The sequence below is a fragment of the Aptenodytes patagonicus genome, chromosome 6 (genome assembly GCF_965638725.1).
Source record: "Aptenodytes patagonicus chromosome 6, bAptPat1.pri.cur, whole genome shotgun sequence".
Lineage (NCBI taxonomy): Eukaryota > Metazoa > Chordata > Aves > Sphenisciformes > Spheniscidae > Aptenodytes > Aptenodytes patagonicus.
This window is the reverse complement of record NC_134954.1, coordinates 33,744,314-33,762,377: the sequence shown is the minus strand read 5'-3', so window position 1 is coordinate 33,762,377 and position 18,064 is coordinate 33,744,314. Positions and strand designations below refer to the sequence as shown.

Genomic DNA, 18,064 nt, shown 5'->3' with positions numbered 1-18,064 from the left:
GCATTAACACAGTTAACTTTAGTACTCCAACACAAAACTAACTTCTCAAAAATCACATGAACCCAAAGCAAGTTTCCTCAAACCTGACTATAAAATCTGCATTTGCAGCACAGCTTTATTTTTCCCCTAGACAACTACTTCAGAAAGCATTCAGGAGACATCTACCTCCTCCTCCTCTTCTCATCTGGTAAGAGAGAGGATTCCTTAAGATCTCACCTCAGTGCCTGCATTTGAAGAGACAAGGCAGCCATCTCTTTTCTACCAGATACGAAACCAGTACATGAAATTAAAATCTAGCAGAATTCGGCCTTCTGTTGTTCAGTGCAGTGCCTGGCATTACTGCTCCAGGTCTCTGCACACTATTAACCTCTGAAAACTAGGAGCAATAAACTTTACACTGGAAAAATCTGACTTCTAATACAATTTCTCTCTTAATCAGGATTAATTCTTGTTTTAAGGATGATCCCCCACAGTATGACAAATATGCCAGCATGTTTTTACAGTAGTCATATTCCTGTCTCCCATATTTTTATACAATCTGAGTAATTTCTGTTTATTTATGGATACATATGAAATGCACAAAGTTATGACAAGCATGTTACAGAACAACAATACCACCCTAACCCAGTTCAGAAATGAGAAAATTCAGCTAACAAGGCTACAACACAATGCTCTGTCAGTTATGACTTGTGCAACAATGAATCATTTATTTGCATGTGCCAGACATGCTGTAAAATAAATCCAAACCACTATGCCCACATCCTACTAAAGCTTGTTTGTAAAAATGCAGAAATGTATTGATGGCATTTGGCATTTTAAAGCTATCCAGCACAGAAGCCTGACGGTGTTTTGCATATTTTTTTGGAACAAATTAAGTTATTTTGTCCAAAAAGATCTCTCATTTATTCTGCCTAACACATCCTTATTTTATATTTGGATAAACAGGATCCAGGAATACCACCATCGCTCGGGAAAGGGACTGGTCTCGCCCAGCTGGCCTAGCACACTCTTGACTGTAACAGAAGCATCATCATCCATAAGTAAAACTCTGTGGTAGTATTTGATGAGCAGAAACAAATATCCTTCTGAAAACTGGAAAGAAATCAAGCCCAACGTGTATTGCTAAAAAAGGAGGCAGAGAGAAAGGCTGGTATTCTTTCCTCAAAAGTATGTTGAAAAATCCATCCATTGGCTTTTCTTTACTGCAACTCTGTGCTTTCTCTGCTCTTCCAGAGTCCATTTCTACTCCCCTTAAACTTCTGTAGAGACTAAGGATATAACAACAGCCACTATAAAAAAGAAAAAAAAAAAAAACAAAAACGAAACAACCACCTCAACTTAAGGTCCTCCCAGCTTCTACAGGGAAGACAATCTCTCCCAGTGAGCTACTAACCATCTTCTCCTGCCGAGTACAACCCGCTCAAGCAGCTAAAGCTGGGGATCCTTCATAACCTTGCAACATTAAGCCTCATCTCCCCATCTGCACTGCTGCACTGCACAGCAACAGGAGCAAATACTCCACACTTCTCATGCTTCCGACATCCCCAACACAGCCGCAAGCTAAAGCAACGCACCCAGTTATCCTCCACGGTGAATGTAATGATAGCACTGTGGCAGAACAGGCAGGTTTGGCTTTTAACATGGCCCTTTCCTTCCTCAGCCATAAGCGAGAGCCGACAATGAGGCTGGAATCAGGGGACCGACACAGATGACTCACAGCACCAACTCCTTCCCAAGGGCAGATGTATAGGAAAGGCAGAGCAGATTTCAGATGGAGCTCCTAATTTGCCCTTCTTGCTGGAGCACAAGTTCACAGCCACAGCTGGTGCTGCCAGCTTCAATAATTTGCAGTAGTATAATCAAATTATTATTTTTGTAATGGTAAGAGCTCTGCTTTTATCCAGGATTATACAAACTGAAGCCTTGGACGGCTCATGCATGCTGACCACTTAAAACCAATTCTCTACAGCAGCCGCACAGCAGAAGTTTATTTTCCTACCACTGGTTCAGACAACATGGGGGCAAGATACCCGAGGTGAGTATTCACATAATGATATATTGATATGTAATGGTATACCACAGCTGTGGTATCACAGAAATGCCTGTACCCCAAGACCATTACTTAATGCTCGGCAATTGTGTTCTGTATTACAACACATAATAATTGCAGCTTTGGTCTCACCTGCAAGCCCTAAGTTTACTGGTGGGTGTTGTGAATTAGTAGGACTAAGAGAAGGGGAAGGGATGAACAAGAAAACCCTCTGTAGATCCTCCCCAGCATAAGCTAGCTAATACCACAGTGGACTGGACTCATATCCAACCAACACCTTCCAGTCCTAAATTCTTAGTATTTTATTCTGCAAGGTATTTTGGGAGATATTTGTCTTCCAAATTACACCATCAGTTAAACTTAATCTGGTGACCCTCTGCAGGCCCTTCTTGCATTATATAGTTACATCCACTGACTACCATATTTCTCTTCTACTTACCTTGTGCACTGCTGAAATCAAAACAGAAACATAACTGTAGTCATGAGGAAGCTGCTTCAATCAAAATGCCATTTTGCATAAGTGCATCTGTCACGCTAAGTTTGACCTATGCTTTCTCTCACCTCCATAAACATTATTATCAACTCAGATTCGGAAAAAGACATTTACCACATGAGAAGTGGGCTAGCGAAGCATGGCCCCAGACGCCCATTCTTAAATACAGATGCTTTTGCCTGATTCACTTTGCCACTCAGCAAACGGGTGTTTGGATCGGAGCAGCTTGTTCAGTTACAGCTGGACAACAGGAGCTGAGCACAGACGCCTAGCAAAGGTATTACCAAGTTCTGTATCTTGGGTACCACAGTCATTCTGTAGGGTTTGAGAAATTGATTGTGTTTACTCAAATCTGGACTTCCATGTGGTAAATATCACAGCGATCTGGCCTCAACAACTCTGTGCTGCCGGCTTGACAAGCTGCCGGTTTCACATCTAACTACAAGGAGGTTTCAAGCCCTCATCTCCAGCCTCCACGTTCATAACACTTCAAAGAGCAAATCTGGGAAATTAACAGAGACGGATTGGGGGATTTTTGCCTTTTCTTCCACCTATATGGAAAAGGGCTCAGCCAAGGGAAAAGTTATTGTAAGCAGCTATTAAATCACTGTTCATTCTTACAGTAAAATAGAGTTTTTGACTCACTATATGAACCTTCAAAATATTCTTTTTTTTATTCAGTATAAATTCAGTTAAATTCTTTTAAGAGAGGGAAAAAAGACATTTGGTCCTTGGTGACATTGTGAAAAATCATTACAGTGAGATGAAAGAAGCTTTACATAATCACCTGCTAACTTCCACTTCCCCCTCTTACAGAAGTGTAAGACTTCCCTATTGAGAAAACCACCCTAGGAAGCTGGTTCATGTAGCCAAACAAGTCGAAACAGCAATAAAATACAAATAGATCTTTGAAAGATGATTATAAAAATAGAAGATGCATTTTTCTTCAACAGAACTATCTGTATGAAGTTTATGTTTTACTTTTTAAAATTGCTTTCTATATTTTTTTCCCCAACAGTAGATTTAATGAAGCTTAGAAGATTTTCACTTGTGCATAACATTTTCAGGATGTTTTTCAGAGATGGAAGTAAATATAAACTTACCACTTTCAGTTCTGGTACAGATCGGCTTAGTGTCCATTCCTGGCTATTTACAAAGGCATCTGTGAAAGTGGACAACATTCAGAAAATCAGTACAATGACATTTAATGGTCTGCTGCACAGAATTTCATGCTAAGGCTTTGGGTAAATGAGACCAAAAGTCACACTCAATCTTACAAAACTGACAGTCCAACATGAAAAACACTAGGGGTTTGGATAAATCATACAAAGACTCAAGAATACCAGGAATTACCATTCTACAGAATGGACACGCTCTCTGTAGCAAGTCTAGCTCTATCATCTCCACTGGCATTAGCAAGCTCAAAATAACTCCAGTTCTTCAGGGTTGTGAAAAGACTCTTCCAGTCTGTACATGGTTAAACTGCTTCCCATCCACCATGATACACTTCTTCTCTACAAGAAAAGCCTTGGACTGCTCATCACACTAAATGTCAGCAACTGCAGTTGCCACCATCAGCAATAACTTCTCCACCCAGGTAAACGAGAATATTTGCCTGTTCTAAAAACATGCTATTTTTTACTGCACATCATACTTAATGTCAACAACTGCAACTACCAGCGTCAGTGGTAACATCCCTGCCCAGGTAAGGGAGAATATCTGTTTATTCTAGAAACATGCTATTTTTCAGTAGCACAATCTAGACAGAAATAACCACAGAGCCGTTTACTGTAAAATTAAATAAAAACTACTGGGGGCAGGAGGGGGTTAATTTCTGGAAAACTGGCAAGTTAAGTTCATCATTGCTCCCAACAGAAATGAAGTCCTTCGGGCTGCACCCAGGTCCAAGCTCACTGACAATTCCACACCAAAAAAAAAAAAAAAAAAAAAAAAAAAGAGAGAAATAAGGCTCCATTTTTCTACCTCCAAAAACATTTATAATTTTCTTCCTTCTGTAAAGGTCTAGTCAACTGAAAGCAAACAGATAATGACATTTCCATTACAAATCCAAGCAGCATTACTCCGAATCCTGATTTAATCCTCTCCAAAACCATGCAAACCAGATGAATGATTGCACGTTGCATGCACAGAATGCTCCTACCAAGCAGATCAGATGCAGCTCCACAGTAATTAAACAGCACTGAAGAAGTCCCGGTGTTATAATCAATTCCTAATGTTATAGGAAATAACAGATGAAAAGTTACACCTGACCACATTGTCCATAAGCAAGCGCACAGGTTTTGCAAGCCATTGCTTCCCCTCTGATACACCAATCAGGAAAAGGAGAAGGTTATTTCATTTTATCTTTTGATCCCGAGAATAAAGAAGTTGGAAGCAATTTCCTACCCCAGATGGTATCCTCACTAACTTAAGAAACCGTCAGCTGTAAGCAAGATTTTCCAGTGTCTAACTAATAAGAATCTCAATGCAAACTTGTATTTTGTGTTTTATCTTTATTCCCCACTAAATATATTACTTTTGCTCAATATTACAAAAAGACATATTAGCCATGAATTTGGAAGCCTTCTCCATTTTTATTTAACACATCGCTTTATATTTCAGCTACAAATAGAAGCTTGTGTGTACCAGCAGGATGTGTATTTATATGAAAACGCTTGGAAAAGAATAAGTATATTGGTATATTACAGTCTTGAGCTGCCTCCCACTCACTGGAAGGAGACGGAAAACCAAAGGCTCAGATTAAGATGCTCTGAAGACTTGGGTTAACCTTTTGGTATTCCAGCTGCAAGAGAAGACATTATGGTCATTAGGCTCCTGTTGCATGATCTGAAGAAGTCCAATTTGATCAAAACTTGAAATCCCAGGTTTATGTCTATATTGGATGGGGCTGTACACCAGTTGAAACAAGTGTCTTGTATTAGTGAGGCCTGACCACAAAGCAGCACACAAAACATTTTCCCGCAACCCAATGCTTGTCAATTCTGGTTTACCTAGTAAAAGGTTTAAGAAAGCAAATACTGCTTGAAAGTATTTTTCTTTTTTCCTCCATGATCATATCAGCATTTCTTACCTTAGAAGGAAACCCAAGGATTACTAAATATGCTTGGGAAAAGCAAACTAAGCATTTTAAACATTACAATTTCAATTAACAGGTAACAATGACTTGAAGCCCTATGAAATGGTATGAAAATGAACAGCACCTTCTAGTTACCACTTCATCCTGAGCACAGAAAGAACTGTTTATGTTGAAGTAGCAGGCAAGCATTTGTCAAACATCATCACAGTCTCAGACCAAACAAAGGCTCCAAGCCAAGAAAGGGAAAGATGAGGACAGAGAGGATGGCAAAGTATGAACTGTGCTTTGAGAGTCCAGGTGAAGAGAAAAAAAAAAAATGCATGTCTCAAGCTGTCACAGTCCTCTTCTCCAAAAACATTCCTCCTTTTTAAGTAATTCAATGCAGCTGGAATACATATTATTTACTGCATTGCTTAGAAACTACCACATCAGCATATAAAAAGGCTGCACCAGGTCAGGCCAAAGATTCAGCTATGGCAGTATCCTTTTACTACAGCAGAGACCAATAGATGATACTTAGTAAAGAATAGGAGACACTTGCAGAAGAATATATTTTTCCTGTATACCGACAGCAATTGAGTTCAATGACTTCCCGATTCAAAGGTGTCCCTCCACTTAAATGGGCAGGAACACAGGATTCACCCAGGGTAGAGATACCTGGCCTGAGCAGTCACTGCCCTGTTTTCTTGCCTCCAGCAAGACAACAATCTGGAAACCAGGAACACGTGAAAATGCAAGTCTCAGACCAGAGGAGTCAGGAAGATCTTTCTGTAGCATGCCCAGCTGAAAATAACTTGAGATGCAGACAAAGCAGCAGCAATTTCAATTCAGGAACGCGGCATATGACACCTGCTCTAGCAGCCTTACGATTAAGGCACTCAAAAGGGACCACAACTTGGTCTAGATGTTTTCCTGCCTTCCTGTGGGAACGAAGATTTTCCCTTACAGTGAGCAATAGAAGGTATGGGGATCACAACAGTGTGGAAACAAGTGCCCAAACTGAGCTGACAAGCAGTGCCTTGGGCTCCTTGCCTGCTGTAGAAGGCAGAGTCGACCATACAACCACCCCCTGTGACTGCCTCATTCCAGGTCCCAGAGATTCTCCAACAGCCCCTGGAAAGTCTGTAGAGCCACAAACCTGCAGGAATCAAAACGCCTCCAGAAACCTGCAATAGCCTTTAGCGTAAGAAGAATCCTTTGCTAACTTGTCCTGACAGTAAACTACCAATTCTCATGGTTTTGCTTTGCACTATTGTTGATTTGGGAAGCAGTGGAAAAGGAGAAGAAATTGCCATACAACCCAACCATGACAGGAAAGAACTGACCATAATGAGAAGCCAACAAACCAAAGAGTTCCCTTCCACGCAAACCTATTTCTTCAGGGCATAAAATACAGATTTCCTACGTGATGTTTCTGTAACTTAACTTTTTTGTTCATCACTTGTGGAACAGTAATAAAGATTCACAATTATTTCATGCATGAAAACTTGCAAGTGCTGATTTAAATTTTATCATTGCATGTTTCACCATTACTCCCTGCCCAGTAAAGTTATCAACTAACTTGCACTTATACATCTGATGCTTTGGATTACCACCTTTTTTTTTTTCCTTCTCTAAACAGAACTCATCAGTCAGCCTATAATTAAACCGATAGTCTCCATATCACAGCAACATTACATCATAGCTAACAAGTAAAATCCACATTTTACCATATAAAAACTTGGATATCGGATCAAGAAAGACAAGCCTAATTCCATGAAACAGTTTTTACCAGGTATTAATTACATGTAACTGCATATCAGACCTACGTTACCCTGCATTCCTCTTCATAATCCCAAGTACCATTTATATTCCATAGCTCTGTTCCAAAACACTTTTTTCCTGACAATTAATTCCAGAACTATACATTTGTATAGTCTGATGATGTGATTGTATAGCATGATTTGAACATGCCTGCTTCTCCCTTCTCCATACCTATGCACGTATTATTCCGTTCTTCATTACTATCTGCAAAAGATGGATAAACGGTTAAAAAAATTATACTTGCCATTCTATCTGCAAGACGCAGCAGCAGGAAGACCTAGCCAAGGCCATACAACACAAGGAGGTTTCAGCTGATCTCCAGATTCTCAGGTGTCGAGGAAAACCATCAGTCTCAGGCAAGTATTATGCCTGACTGGCAGGGGTGTACACATGTGAAACAAAATGTGGGAACTCTTTATTAATGTCAACAAGCGCCAATAAAAAAGCAGCATTGAATTTTATCACCACAGAAGATTAAAAAAAAAAAAAAGATGAGTGGGCAGATCACTGCTACTGCTACCGACTTGGAGAACTGCAAGAAATCTACCATTTAAGCCACAGGGTAGACTCACAAGGGTAACAAGACCATCAGAAGCCCTGTCACTTTTTTTTTTTTAAATAACCTTAAATATTATTTTGTAAGATCTGTACATTCCAAAAGCAGAAATCAGGTAGGAGAGGCAACAAAAGGTAAATTTCCAAAAAGCCAAGAGGCCAAAAGACAAAGCAGAAAGATGGCAGTTGGCGAGAGGAAGACTGATCCAGCCCAAGGGCATGGATTTATTCACCCTGCTTGGTCCTTCCTTCACTGAACTGCATCAAGAACCCACACAATGACCTTCCAAAACAAACTCAGACATCCAGTACCCTCAATAGGGGAAATACATGCATTTTAATTCTGATCAGCTATAGGGTAAAAGAAATATAACAACACTAACTTGACAAGGTGCTGGACTTCTTGACACAGCTACCTTCTCCTTTTTGTTAAGAAGCTGGTTATTGCCATGTATGGGTGTTTTGAGTGTCCAAAATACTTGATAATATTGTGAAATACCATTTTATTGCAAAAATATGCCTGTTAAAAAGAAAGCTTGACCTCAATCCAACTAATTTAAACTAAAATTTCACAATACTATTATCTTCAATTTGCAGTTAAATTACAGAAGGTCCTCCATTGCCCTTTTAGGGGAAAAAAAAAAAAAAAGAAAAAAACAACAAACTTTTATTAGGAGATCTACGAGTTAATCTTCCCTCACAGTATAATTTACACTGGCATGTTTAAAAGGAATAATGACAGTTAAAAACAGAACATGTCATGAAACAGCATCTGGTCTCTTTAGCAAAAAAAGGTTAATGTACCATCATTTGTTTGGACGTTGAAGTACCCAGCTAACCAATGTAGTTCTGGTACAAATGCCTCAAAGGAGTGATTTATTCCAATTTAATCCCAAGACCCATGGAAGTTAAGGTGAAAAGGTCAAATACTTGCAGGCAGAACACGACAAACAAGTTTGGGTATTTGCTTTTTTTAATTATTTTAAAAAACAGAAAACAAACTTATAGCTACAGCGTGACTATGAAACACTGGATGCATCACACTGCAGCATGCAAAGCACAAATTGGGTAGTCCACAAACACACTCTTGCTGAAGAAACAAAAACCCCACTACCACATGTTGATTTAAACATATTGGAAGAGATCTGCATAATAAATAGAACCACATGTATGAAGTTGATCAACTGGAGTCTTGTTTGCATTACTTTCTGACTTTGGAATTCAAGTGAACTCAACCTTCACATCTAACTACAGACTATACATATGAAAGGAATGACTCTTGTCAATAATTAATCACAGTTGTATGTCCTGTTCATTTAACTTCTGCATCAATGATCAAATATGCATGGTGTCAATCATTTATTTTCAAAACGTGCACCAAGATGATCGTTTTAGTTGCATTTTCTTCACCAAGTTTACTTTTCCACAAAATAGCCTTCATTTTTTTCATAATTTTTTCCCTTTTCTTTTTTTCCTTTTAATTTCCACCACTACATTTAGAGTTTCTCAGTTCCACTTACACATCATTACGCCGAAGCACAAACTACAATAAGGTCCTTGGTTATTTTAAAAACTCAGTTTAGTAACTCGGCTCCAGCCAGAGGAACCTTCTCTATTAGTTCCAATATTAAAAATCAGGTGTACATGCTATTTTGGTTCCCCACTAACACAACGTTGCGGTGAAATCTTGGGACTCAATGGCCACTGTTGGCAAGATCCATGTGCTCCATGACATAGCACAGCAGCAGACTTCCAAGAAGGTCTGACTGTTTCAACACTCTGTATATAAAAGCCCTGCTTAGAATAACTTTTCAAATAGAAAAACAAATTTCCTTCAAAACCAGTAACAATCACTAAAAACTAAGTAAGTATTAGCAAAACAATGTTACTGAGAGACAACAGGATCAAGGTCAATTCAACCGTCCATGGTTCAGCAGAGGGGAGGGAAGTCACATATGAAAACGGACAAGTTTCATAGCAATTATAGAAATAACCACAGGAAAAGCCTGTCTTAGGTGTTCAGCAGTCTGTTTCGTCCTGTACTTGATTTTTAATGCTGAAGGCCCTCTGCTAACCTAAATGAACTCCATTTACCACCATGGGCAACAGCAGCAAGGCTGCTAATCAGACCACAGAGTAAATGCTTCTAACTGGGGCTGATTAGATTTACACAAGCCAACAAAGCCTGTCCGTTGTGTAATACTTTGGGAGAACCTAAGCTGCCCCAATACCATCATGGCAGTCCACAGCCCACCATCAGCAGTGCCAGCACAGAAGCCTCTGCTTCATTCCTTGTACTGCACCGGTCCTCAATCCACTAACCTTGTTTTGTCCTTTATAGTCACCGAAATATCTCACCCTTGACTAGCAATTTAATCCAAAGCCTGAGAAGCTCACAGATTTCTTTTCGTCTGATTGAGATGAAAACGTAATGGCAAACCTGTCTAAAAGGAGGGATGGGCGAAGAGGAGGCAGATGTCTCTGCAGTATGACATGAAAAGACTTAAATCTTCCATGACTCTTGGAAAGCTTCTTAGTAAGAGTTTCCCTCAGGCTATCCCAAAGTCCCTTTGCTGTCCTTTTAAATGAGAAAAAGCTATTTAAAAAAAAAAAAAAAAAAAAGCCAAGGGATTTCTCTGGAAACCCTCAGCAAAAGATTCTTTTCTTTTTGATAAGAACAGGAGCCCTCAACAACACATGAATGAAGCTCAAGTACCAATAACTGCATCACACACTGATGCCCCCTCAATAATTTCTGCATCACAAGCAGTACTTCGAGTTACTTCCTGCTTTGAAATAAAAACCTGAGAGCGACCAGGTACAGAAAATATTCCTACAAGTTCCCACTTGTCCACACAGATGCAGATAAAACCACACATCTCTCTCAGAGCCGTATCAAAGGAGCACTTTCAGAATGTATTTCCCAAACCTTGTGTGCTAATTTTCTCAGCAAAGAGGGAAACCTGCAACTTTTGGTTGAGACTTGTGATACTAATAAAACATGCATTTTTCAGAGGAGGGGTAATCTCTCAGCATAGATCCTCTCCAACTTAGCTCCCAGCATTTTGACTTGAGTCAAAGCACTAACTCAATTCCAACACAGTACAGCAGAAAAACATTCTGCCATGCTTATTTTTAAGCTCTGCATAAGGTATTATTTGGAAGAGTGTGTCATATTCCAAAAGGCCCTTTTTATATATTAATTTTCTCATTCATCTTACACTTGTTTTAAAAAAATCAGTCAGCTTTTGATATGGATCCTCTCTGCTTATACATTCAATTCTGTAAACAACTACAAACAATAACTACAAAGCAATTACAAATAAAATTTTTAGAAAACCATCCATGTCAGTATCAGGAAAAGTTAAGTTTTTTCCCTCCCTACTCACTCAGTTTGATAGAATTATAGATTATACGGCTTTCCCCTTATGCCACACAGAAATTAATGCTGCAACTACGTAACTCCAAACAATCCCCTTTCCCCCTGAGTTGCAGAAGTGTCATTTATTCTTCTTATGCAGTTTAACCCAAAAGCAGAACTGCAGCGTGGCCCTGTCCCCTCAAAGCCCTCCTCTGTACAGCTTTGGCTAGGAACTCCAGCCAGGCTCTGGTCAGAGCTCTGGGAAGTCACGTCCCATCACACACGACACCGTATTTACACTTCGTTAATAGGATTAATACACACATTGCAGAAGAAGTCAAGAAAATTGCCACATAGCAATTCAATTACAATCCTAAAACAAGAGGGATTTTTGTGAGCTGTCAGTTTAAAAGACTCCCCCATCCCTCCCAGTGTTGCCAAAAAGGATAAAATCCCAAGAGCTCTTACAGTTCCAACATAAATGTTTGATATTGGTCAGATTTATCACTGGCAATACCTACTTGCTAATTATGAGATGGAAAACTGCTCTAAGCTCAGCTTCTTTAAGGCATCAGGCACCTCAGCCGAAACTCATTAGAGCTGCACATATATTTGACATCTAAAAAACCATACCCTGTTACTGAGAACTATATTAAATAGATATTTAGGTCAAACCCAAAATCTATTTTCCAATAGCAACTGGCAGCTGCAACAGCATTATCCTTTGTGCTGCCATGGAAACAAAAGGAGAACTGGTGATGGAAAGAGCTATACAACCTTAGTCAACGTGTCAGCCTTTCCTAAAATATGCTTTTGGGCTTAGGAATTAAAGAGCACTTTCTGTCGCCATGGCACTTCAGTTTTCTCTTGAATTTTTCAGTTGTTGAAACTGCAAAGTATTTTGTTGCTGCTAATATTCCCACTCTGCCCCTATCTGTCTTACACCTACAGCTATACTTAACCTCGTTGAACACACAGCTTTTGGATGATTTCAAAGACATTACCTCCTTAGCTCCCACAGCTGGAAAAAGTCCCATGCTTCCTACAACAGGACTGAGATGACATATAATGTTTCCAAGAATATTCCCCAAACCAGTTCCATGCTTGAAGTTTTACACCTAACACCACCAAAATATTTGTTTTGTCCTTAAATATAACACAGCTCCAACCAAGACTAGCCATCTTAACCCCCCCACCCAAAACAAAAAAACCCACCATACCAAACCAAAAACAAAGATATTTTGCCTTGTAAACAGCTTACAGCCTAAATAAATGACATAATCAATAAGAAAAACTTCACATTCCCTGTATTTTCACAGTGGGCCAGGTTCTGGAGCTGATGCAGTTAGTTTAAGAAAAATTAAAATCCAACAGATAAAACCACTGTTTTCTCTTGAAGCAACTCTGCCATCAGAGAAGAGAAGTGCACTTTAAAGAGGGATGTTCTGAGCGAGGACGATAGGGATTACAACTTAATTCCAATAAAATGCACATTCCTTAATACTCAGCAGCAGACCTCAGAGAATTGTGACACTGAAAAATACTCGTCCCGGCTGGCCCCTTTTACAGCAGGGCGATGATGACCACAAGAAGTTGAAAGGAATACAAAAAGCAGACAAAGACAAAAGAAAAGCATCATTGTAGTAGAGCTGTTCCCTGCCCCAGTAAAACTGGGAAAGTAAATGATCGCTTTGAAACTAAGGATATCTTAACAGCTTTTTTTTTTTTTTTTAAGTCTTATTAGTCTTTAAGTTTTTTTTTTTTTTTTTAAAATGAAATGTACTACCTAAACACAACAGAAAAACCACCCACCCCTGCCAAAGTGGATTCATACAAACCAGCCAGCCTCCACCAAGCTGGCTGTGCCACCCTATCCATCCCGTGCCACGCCACCACCCCCCGTTGCCTCTCCGAGGCATGCTGAAGATAGCCTCTTCTCCCAAGCACGTGCACTGGGTAAACCCAGAGATACCGCTGCTCTCACATTCAACAGAGGCAGGGAATAAAACGCATCCTTGGCTTAAATTGTTTCTACAATTACGTCAGTTAGAGCAATCCTATCAAATACACATGGCTAAAATCTACTATATTGCTTCATATTCTTGCAACACGAGAAGCACCAGAAAGCAGCACTGCTCACGTACTAGGGCTCTGGGCTGTCCTGACACCTCAAGTTACATCTGTGCCCTGTGTTGAAATAATATAACTTTTTTTCAGGCAATACACACTACTTCTGTAAGCACCAAAGCCTCAGAGAATGCAGCTAAACAAGTAACCATAGTAGTATTCAACTCCAGGAAGAAAAAGGCAGCACTGGAGATGAAATGTTTGCTAAGTGTCTTATTTTGTTGGGTCTCACTAGAAAGCAGGTCAGTGTCAAAGGTGAGGTCTGTTTTATACAGTCTCCTGTCTCAAGGGAAGGATAGAGCCAGCACAGGAAAGATTACCCCAAATGTAACTAACTGGAAATCTGGTGAAAAGATTTTGAGCTGTAACAAGCCATGCTTGAGACATCAAGGGAATGATGTGCTGCTTAAAAACTGCTGAATACCAGTGGTGAAGATACAGGACTAAACACACATCCAAAGATGTCCAAAGTACCCAAAACAAGACACTACTAAAATCATCGCCTATGTTGTCTTTCCTGACTACAGGCACAAACAAGGAATTAGCCTTTCTTATTCAAACCTGAATATTAATGAGAAACCTTCTTACAGTGCATCAAAGATGAAGAGGGACAGCTTATACAGTTGGCAAAAGAAGAATAAATGCCAAAATACAAATTAAAAAAAAAAATTAAGTGAGGGAAACAAGAAGAGCAGTCTAAATTAATATAGAAAAAGATTCTTCTTTCTGGCTTGCCAAATAAAAAGTCACAACGGAGATGCAAAAAGATGATTGAGACACATTGCTTGGCAGGCTGAAAAGACTTTCAGTTTTTCAGATAGGTAAGAATGGCTCTAACTCAAAAACAAAGCAAAAAATAGAGGAGAAAATAGTTATTTTATAGGTAAAACAGCAACAGTACTCAATGAAAACCAAGTATGCAGTGAATAAGTCAGCCTACTCAGGATTACCACCACTGGGATCCCACAGAAGAGATTATACTGGGGCAACATCTGAGCATCACCAAAACCTAAGCAGCAGAACGTGAATGAGCAGTAAATGAGCAAAACCACAATGACTGGGGGGGGGGAGGGGGATATGCATAGGAGGAAGGACATAAAGGCACTATCAAGTCATGCTTAAGAAAACAGTGACAAAAGCATAAACTCTTAATAGCGGCAAACACCAAAACCCAGACTAATCTGCCTTTCTACTCTGGCACAAGTTGGCAGCAGACAAGAACAGACAAGGTGGTATCACACACCTTGCCCCTGCTCTCCCCCGATTTAGCTCAATATGCAGTTCAGCTAGAAGTAGCCTCTTCATATAAATACAGCCCTTCACATATTTTATCCATCAGCTAATAGCTGTGCATCTCTGCTAAGGACTGACACTCCCAAGGTCCTACAGGGACTCACAGCTCAATTACCTTTTGGAATATAACAAAAGAAAAAATTACTGGGCTGTTTTTTAATCTGCCTCTTACTAGTTTCACAAGAAGCTTCTTAATTCTTGTGTAAGAAGGGATAATCAAGACTGATTCCATCTTTACCCTCCTCCTCTCCCACAACAATCCCTTCTTGCCTTCCCCTTTCCAGGCTGCACCATTCTGCTTAGCTGGATTGGCTCTTGCCTGGAACAAACTTACTGCCTTTCTAATTCACCTTTTTGTTCTCCTATACTTATTTCCAGATGTGAGGACCACAATCACGCTCCCAAAGCCTCCAGAGTTGGGCACGCTATGCCCTTTTAATGGAGGCATGACAACTTGCTCTGTTTTCTGTCCTTAACACTCTTCGGTTTGAGCCCTGCAGAGCACTTCATTCGCAATTCCCACAAAGCTCTTACAGATGCCAGGATCTCTACCGAGACTTACAGCTCATTCAGAGCTGCGATACATGAGTTAGGACTGCCCTCTCCCCATGTGACTCTTTGCACTCATCCACATTAAGTTTAATCTGCCAGTACGTCAACCGCTAACCATCAAAAGATTTTTCTGCAACTCTGCACAACCAGCTCCTGTTTTTTACTACTTTGAATGAACAGTAAATTGTCACCCTATTTCATCCCCTTTCCCAGGGCACTTCTCAATACCTTAACCAGAAGAGGCTGCAGCACAGATTCCTCCAAGACTTGCTGCTGGGTTTTTTCAAAGGGAAAAATCAACTACTTATTCCTATACATTATTTCCTACTTTTAAAAAAGTTATATACACACGAGGATCCTCCCTCTTATCTAATGGCAGCTCAGCTCGAGTCTCTAGCGAGAGCAGTTTCCAGTCATCAAAATAAACAGATTTCCCTTGTCCTCCCCAAAAGAACTCCAGTAAATGTGAAGCATGATTTCCCCCATAAGAGCCCAGTCTGCCCTTCCCTAATACTTCATTTATCCATCCATCTATAGAGTTTATTCTCAATTTCTCAGCTTGGTGGTTGCATGCTGTAAGTGTGATTAACGTAGACAGAGGCAAACTCTACCCCCCGTCACACCCATGCAGCCACGATGAAGTCAATACAGTTAAGAGGGTGTGATCCAGCAACTCAGCTTGCAAACCAAGACTCTTATACACGCCTGGTTATCAAAGCGCTCTTCGCTCTCAAGTAACCTGCAAGCAAGCGGTGCTAGACGAGACTGTAAAGTGAGCGATGGTGTGATCGAGGACGATTTATTCTTCTGCGGGGTATCAACGCTGCCCTGTACCAGTCACCTGTGCAGTCACATCATGCAGATGCAAAAATACGCAGTATCAAAGTTCAATTACTTAAAAATTGACTTATGGCCCAACTTCCTTGCTTATTAACCAAAATCTGTGCTCTGGCATCATACGATCATTGATTTCCTTTTTCAGTTCTTTAAACTGCGGCTACAGAAAATAGGTCCAGCTTGTTTGTACAGAAGTACATCTAGAAAAACATTTCCCCTCTCCACAAGGGAAATTATGACTTGTTTATGCAACACATTTCTGAAAACATTTTTTAGAACTCAAGTCATGTCTCCGAGATTGCTATGCTGGTTGTCAAAACAGAGCCTTTTTTTCCCTGACTATACCATATGTAATACTGAGTCCACTTTCCCTAACTTGATATCACCCATGCAAGATTTGGAGATGATTAGTGGAAAATATACAAATGAGACACTGTTCTCCAGAGAACAGCACAGCAGGAATAATCTGATGGGGTTTTTTATTTATTAGCCTGATGCACATCTAACTTGTTTAAACAAGGCTTTTGTCAAACGTCAAAAAAAATGTTAATGCAATCCAAGGCATGTTCTCAAAGGGAATTAATGCTGAGCTGGAACCAATGCGAAAGCCTTAGTTACAGCAACAAGGAAACAGTGAAAAGGGGCCCCTTTTTATTTCAATTGCAAATAGATTCACTAAGATAGAAAGGTTTATTTCCTAATACCTGAGATGGAGAACCTAGAGCAGGAAATTGGGGTGGGGGCAGGTATCAAAAACACCCAGTTTGCGTCTGTTTGGCAGACTGTCTCCCTCACCTCGTGGGACAAGGAGAGGGCCTCTCCTGAAGGCAGACCACGGACAGGCAGGCGCCCTGGATGCTCTCCCGTGCCCTCTGTCTCCTACCCTGCGCCTGCACGGGGACACCCAGACTCAGCTTCAGCAGTGCACGTAAGCAGTGCAGATACTCACCTCGGGTGCTTCTTCAGATGCCCAATTAGTTTTTGTTTTCCTGTAATAAGGGTAACATCCACTTACTCAATTTCATAACCATTTTTTTTGCCTAAAAGACTGTTAAACCACCAAAACATTAAACCACCATGGAACCATCAAAGCATCACTAAAACACTGCACAGCTGCGCAAGAGACAGGGTCCTGAAACAGAGAGAAAGCAAAGAGGGAAGAACCCAGGGCTGCCATTATCTTTTGCCTTAAAACTGTTTACAATGTAACAGTTAAAAAAGGTAATACGTGCCTAAACGCTCCATTAGAAAAGTGGCTTCCTTCCCCAGCTTCCTATTTACAAAGCACCTGCTATTACAAGGCACTTCAGAAAACAGCAGACCTATACAAGTAGGAATTACTTATTCCGGAAACTCAAAACATTTGTCAGATGAACTTCAAACCCGGTGACTAACTTTAACACAAAGCCTCTTTCAACTTCCACTCGCAGATAAAACTGCAAGTTTGTAGGGAGCTGAAGGCAAGCAAATCAATCACTGTAATCCCAAGATCTGCAACCATCCACTACCGCTCCTTCGCCTTCTCCTCCCAGGCAGCCTGTCCCACCTCACCCTTGACTCATTCAGTGCCCTGGAGCAGCAGCAGCAGCAAGAGAGTCGGGCAAAAAGGATGCTGCAAACCACATACAAGCTCACATTAAATTCAACTTTTTCCAAACCTCAACAGTTCCTGCAAAGTTTGAAAGGTCTGATGTGTCACATCAAATCTGCGAGGGGAGAGAGAGAGAATGATTACCATCATTACTACATTGACTATCACCATTACACACAAGCCATGCTCATCACCCGTTTTCCCACATCATGTGAAGAGTTAGTGCAATGCCTCTAATCACTGGGACCTAAATCAAGGCAGAACCAGACATGCCTCTGATGCTACCATGACATTTTATTGGAAGC

At 40.4% G+C, this 18,064-nt stretch overlaps 1 protein-coding gene and 1 long non-coding RNA gene across 9 annotated transcripts in view; both read right to left on the bottom strand.

Annotated features, from left to right (window-relative positions):
- AGAP1 (ArfGAP with GTPase domain, ankyrin repeat and PH domain 1) overlaps positions 1 to 18,064 on the bottom strand; it is a 392,763-nt gene that overhangs the window by 264,025 nt on the left and 110,674 nt on the right. For all 8 annotated transcript variants that reach the window (XM_076342039.1, XM_076342040.1, XM_076342041.1 and 5 more), the window contains exon 2: positions 3,647 to 3,705. In XM_076342039.1, coding sequence (XP_076198154.1) covers positions 3,647 to 3,705 — 59 coding nt within the window. The remainder of the gene's footprint in view (positions 1 to 3,646; positions 3,706 to 18,064) is intronic.
- Positions 16,054 to 17,877, bottom strand: LOC143161624 (uncharacterized). Its single transcript, XR_012995564.1, has 3 exons — positions 17,827 to 17,877; positions 16,964 to 17,157; positions 16,054 to 16,172 (listed from the first exon to the last, which is right to left on the bottom strand). It is a non-coding gene; the product is annotated as an uncharacterized LOC143161624 (long non-coding RNA).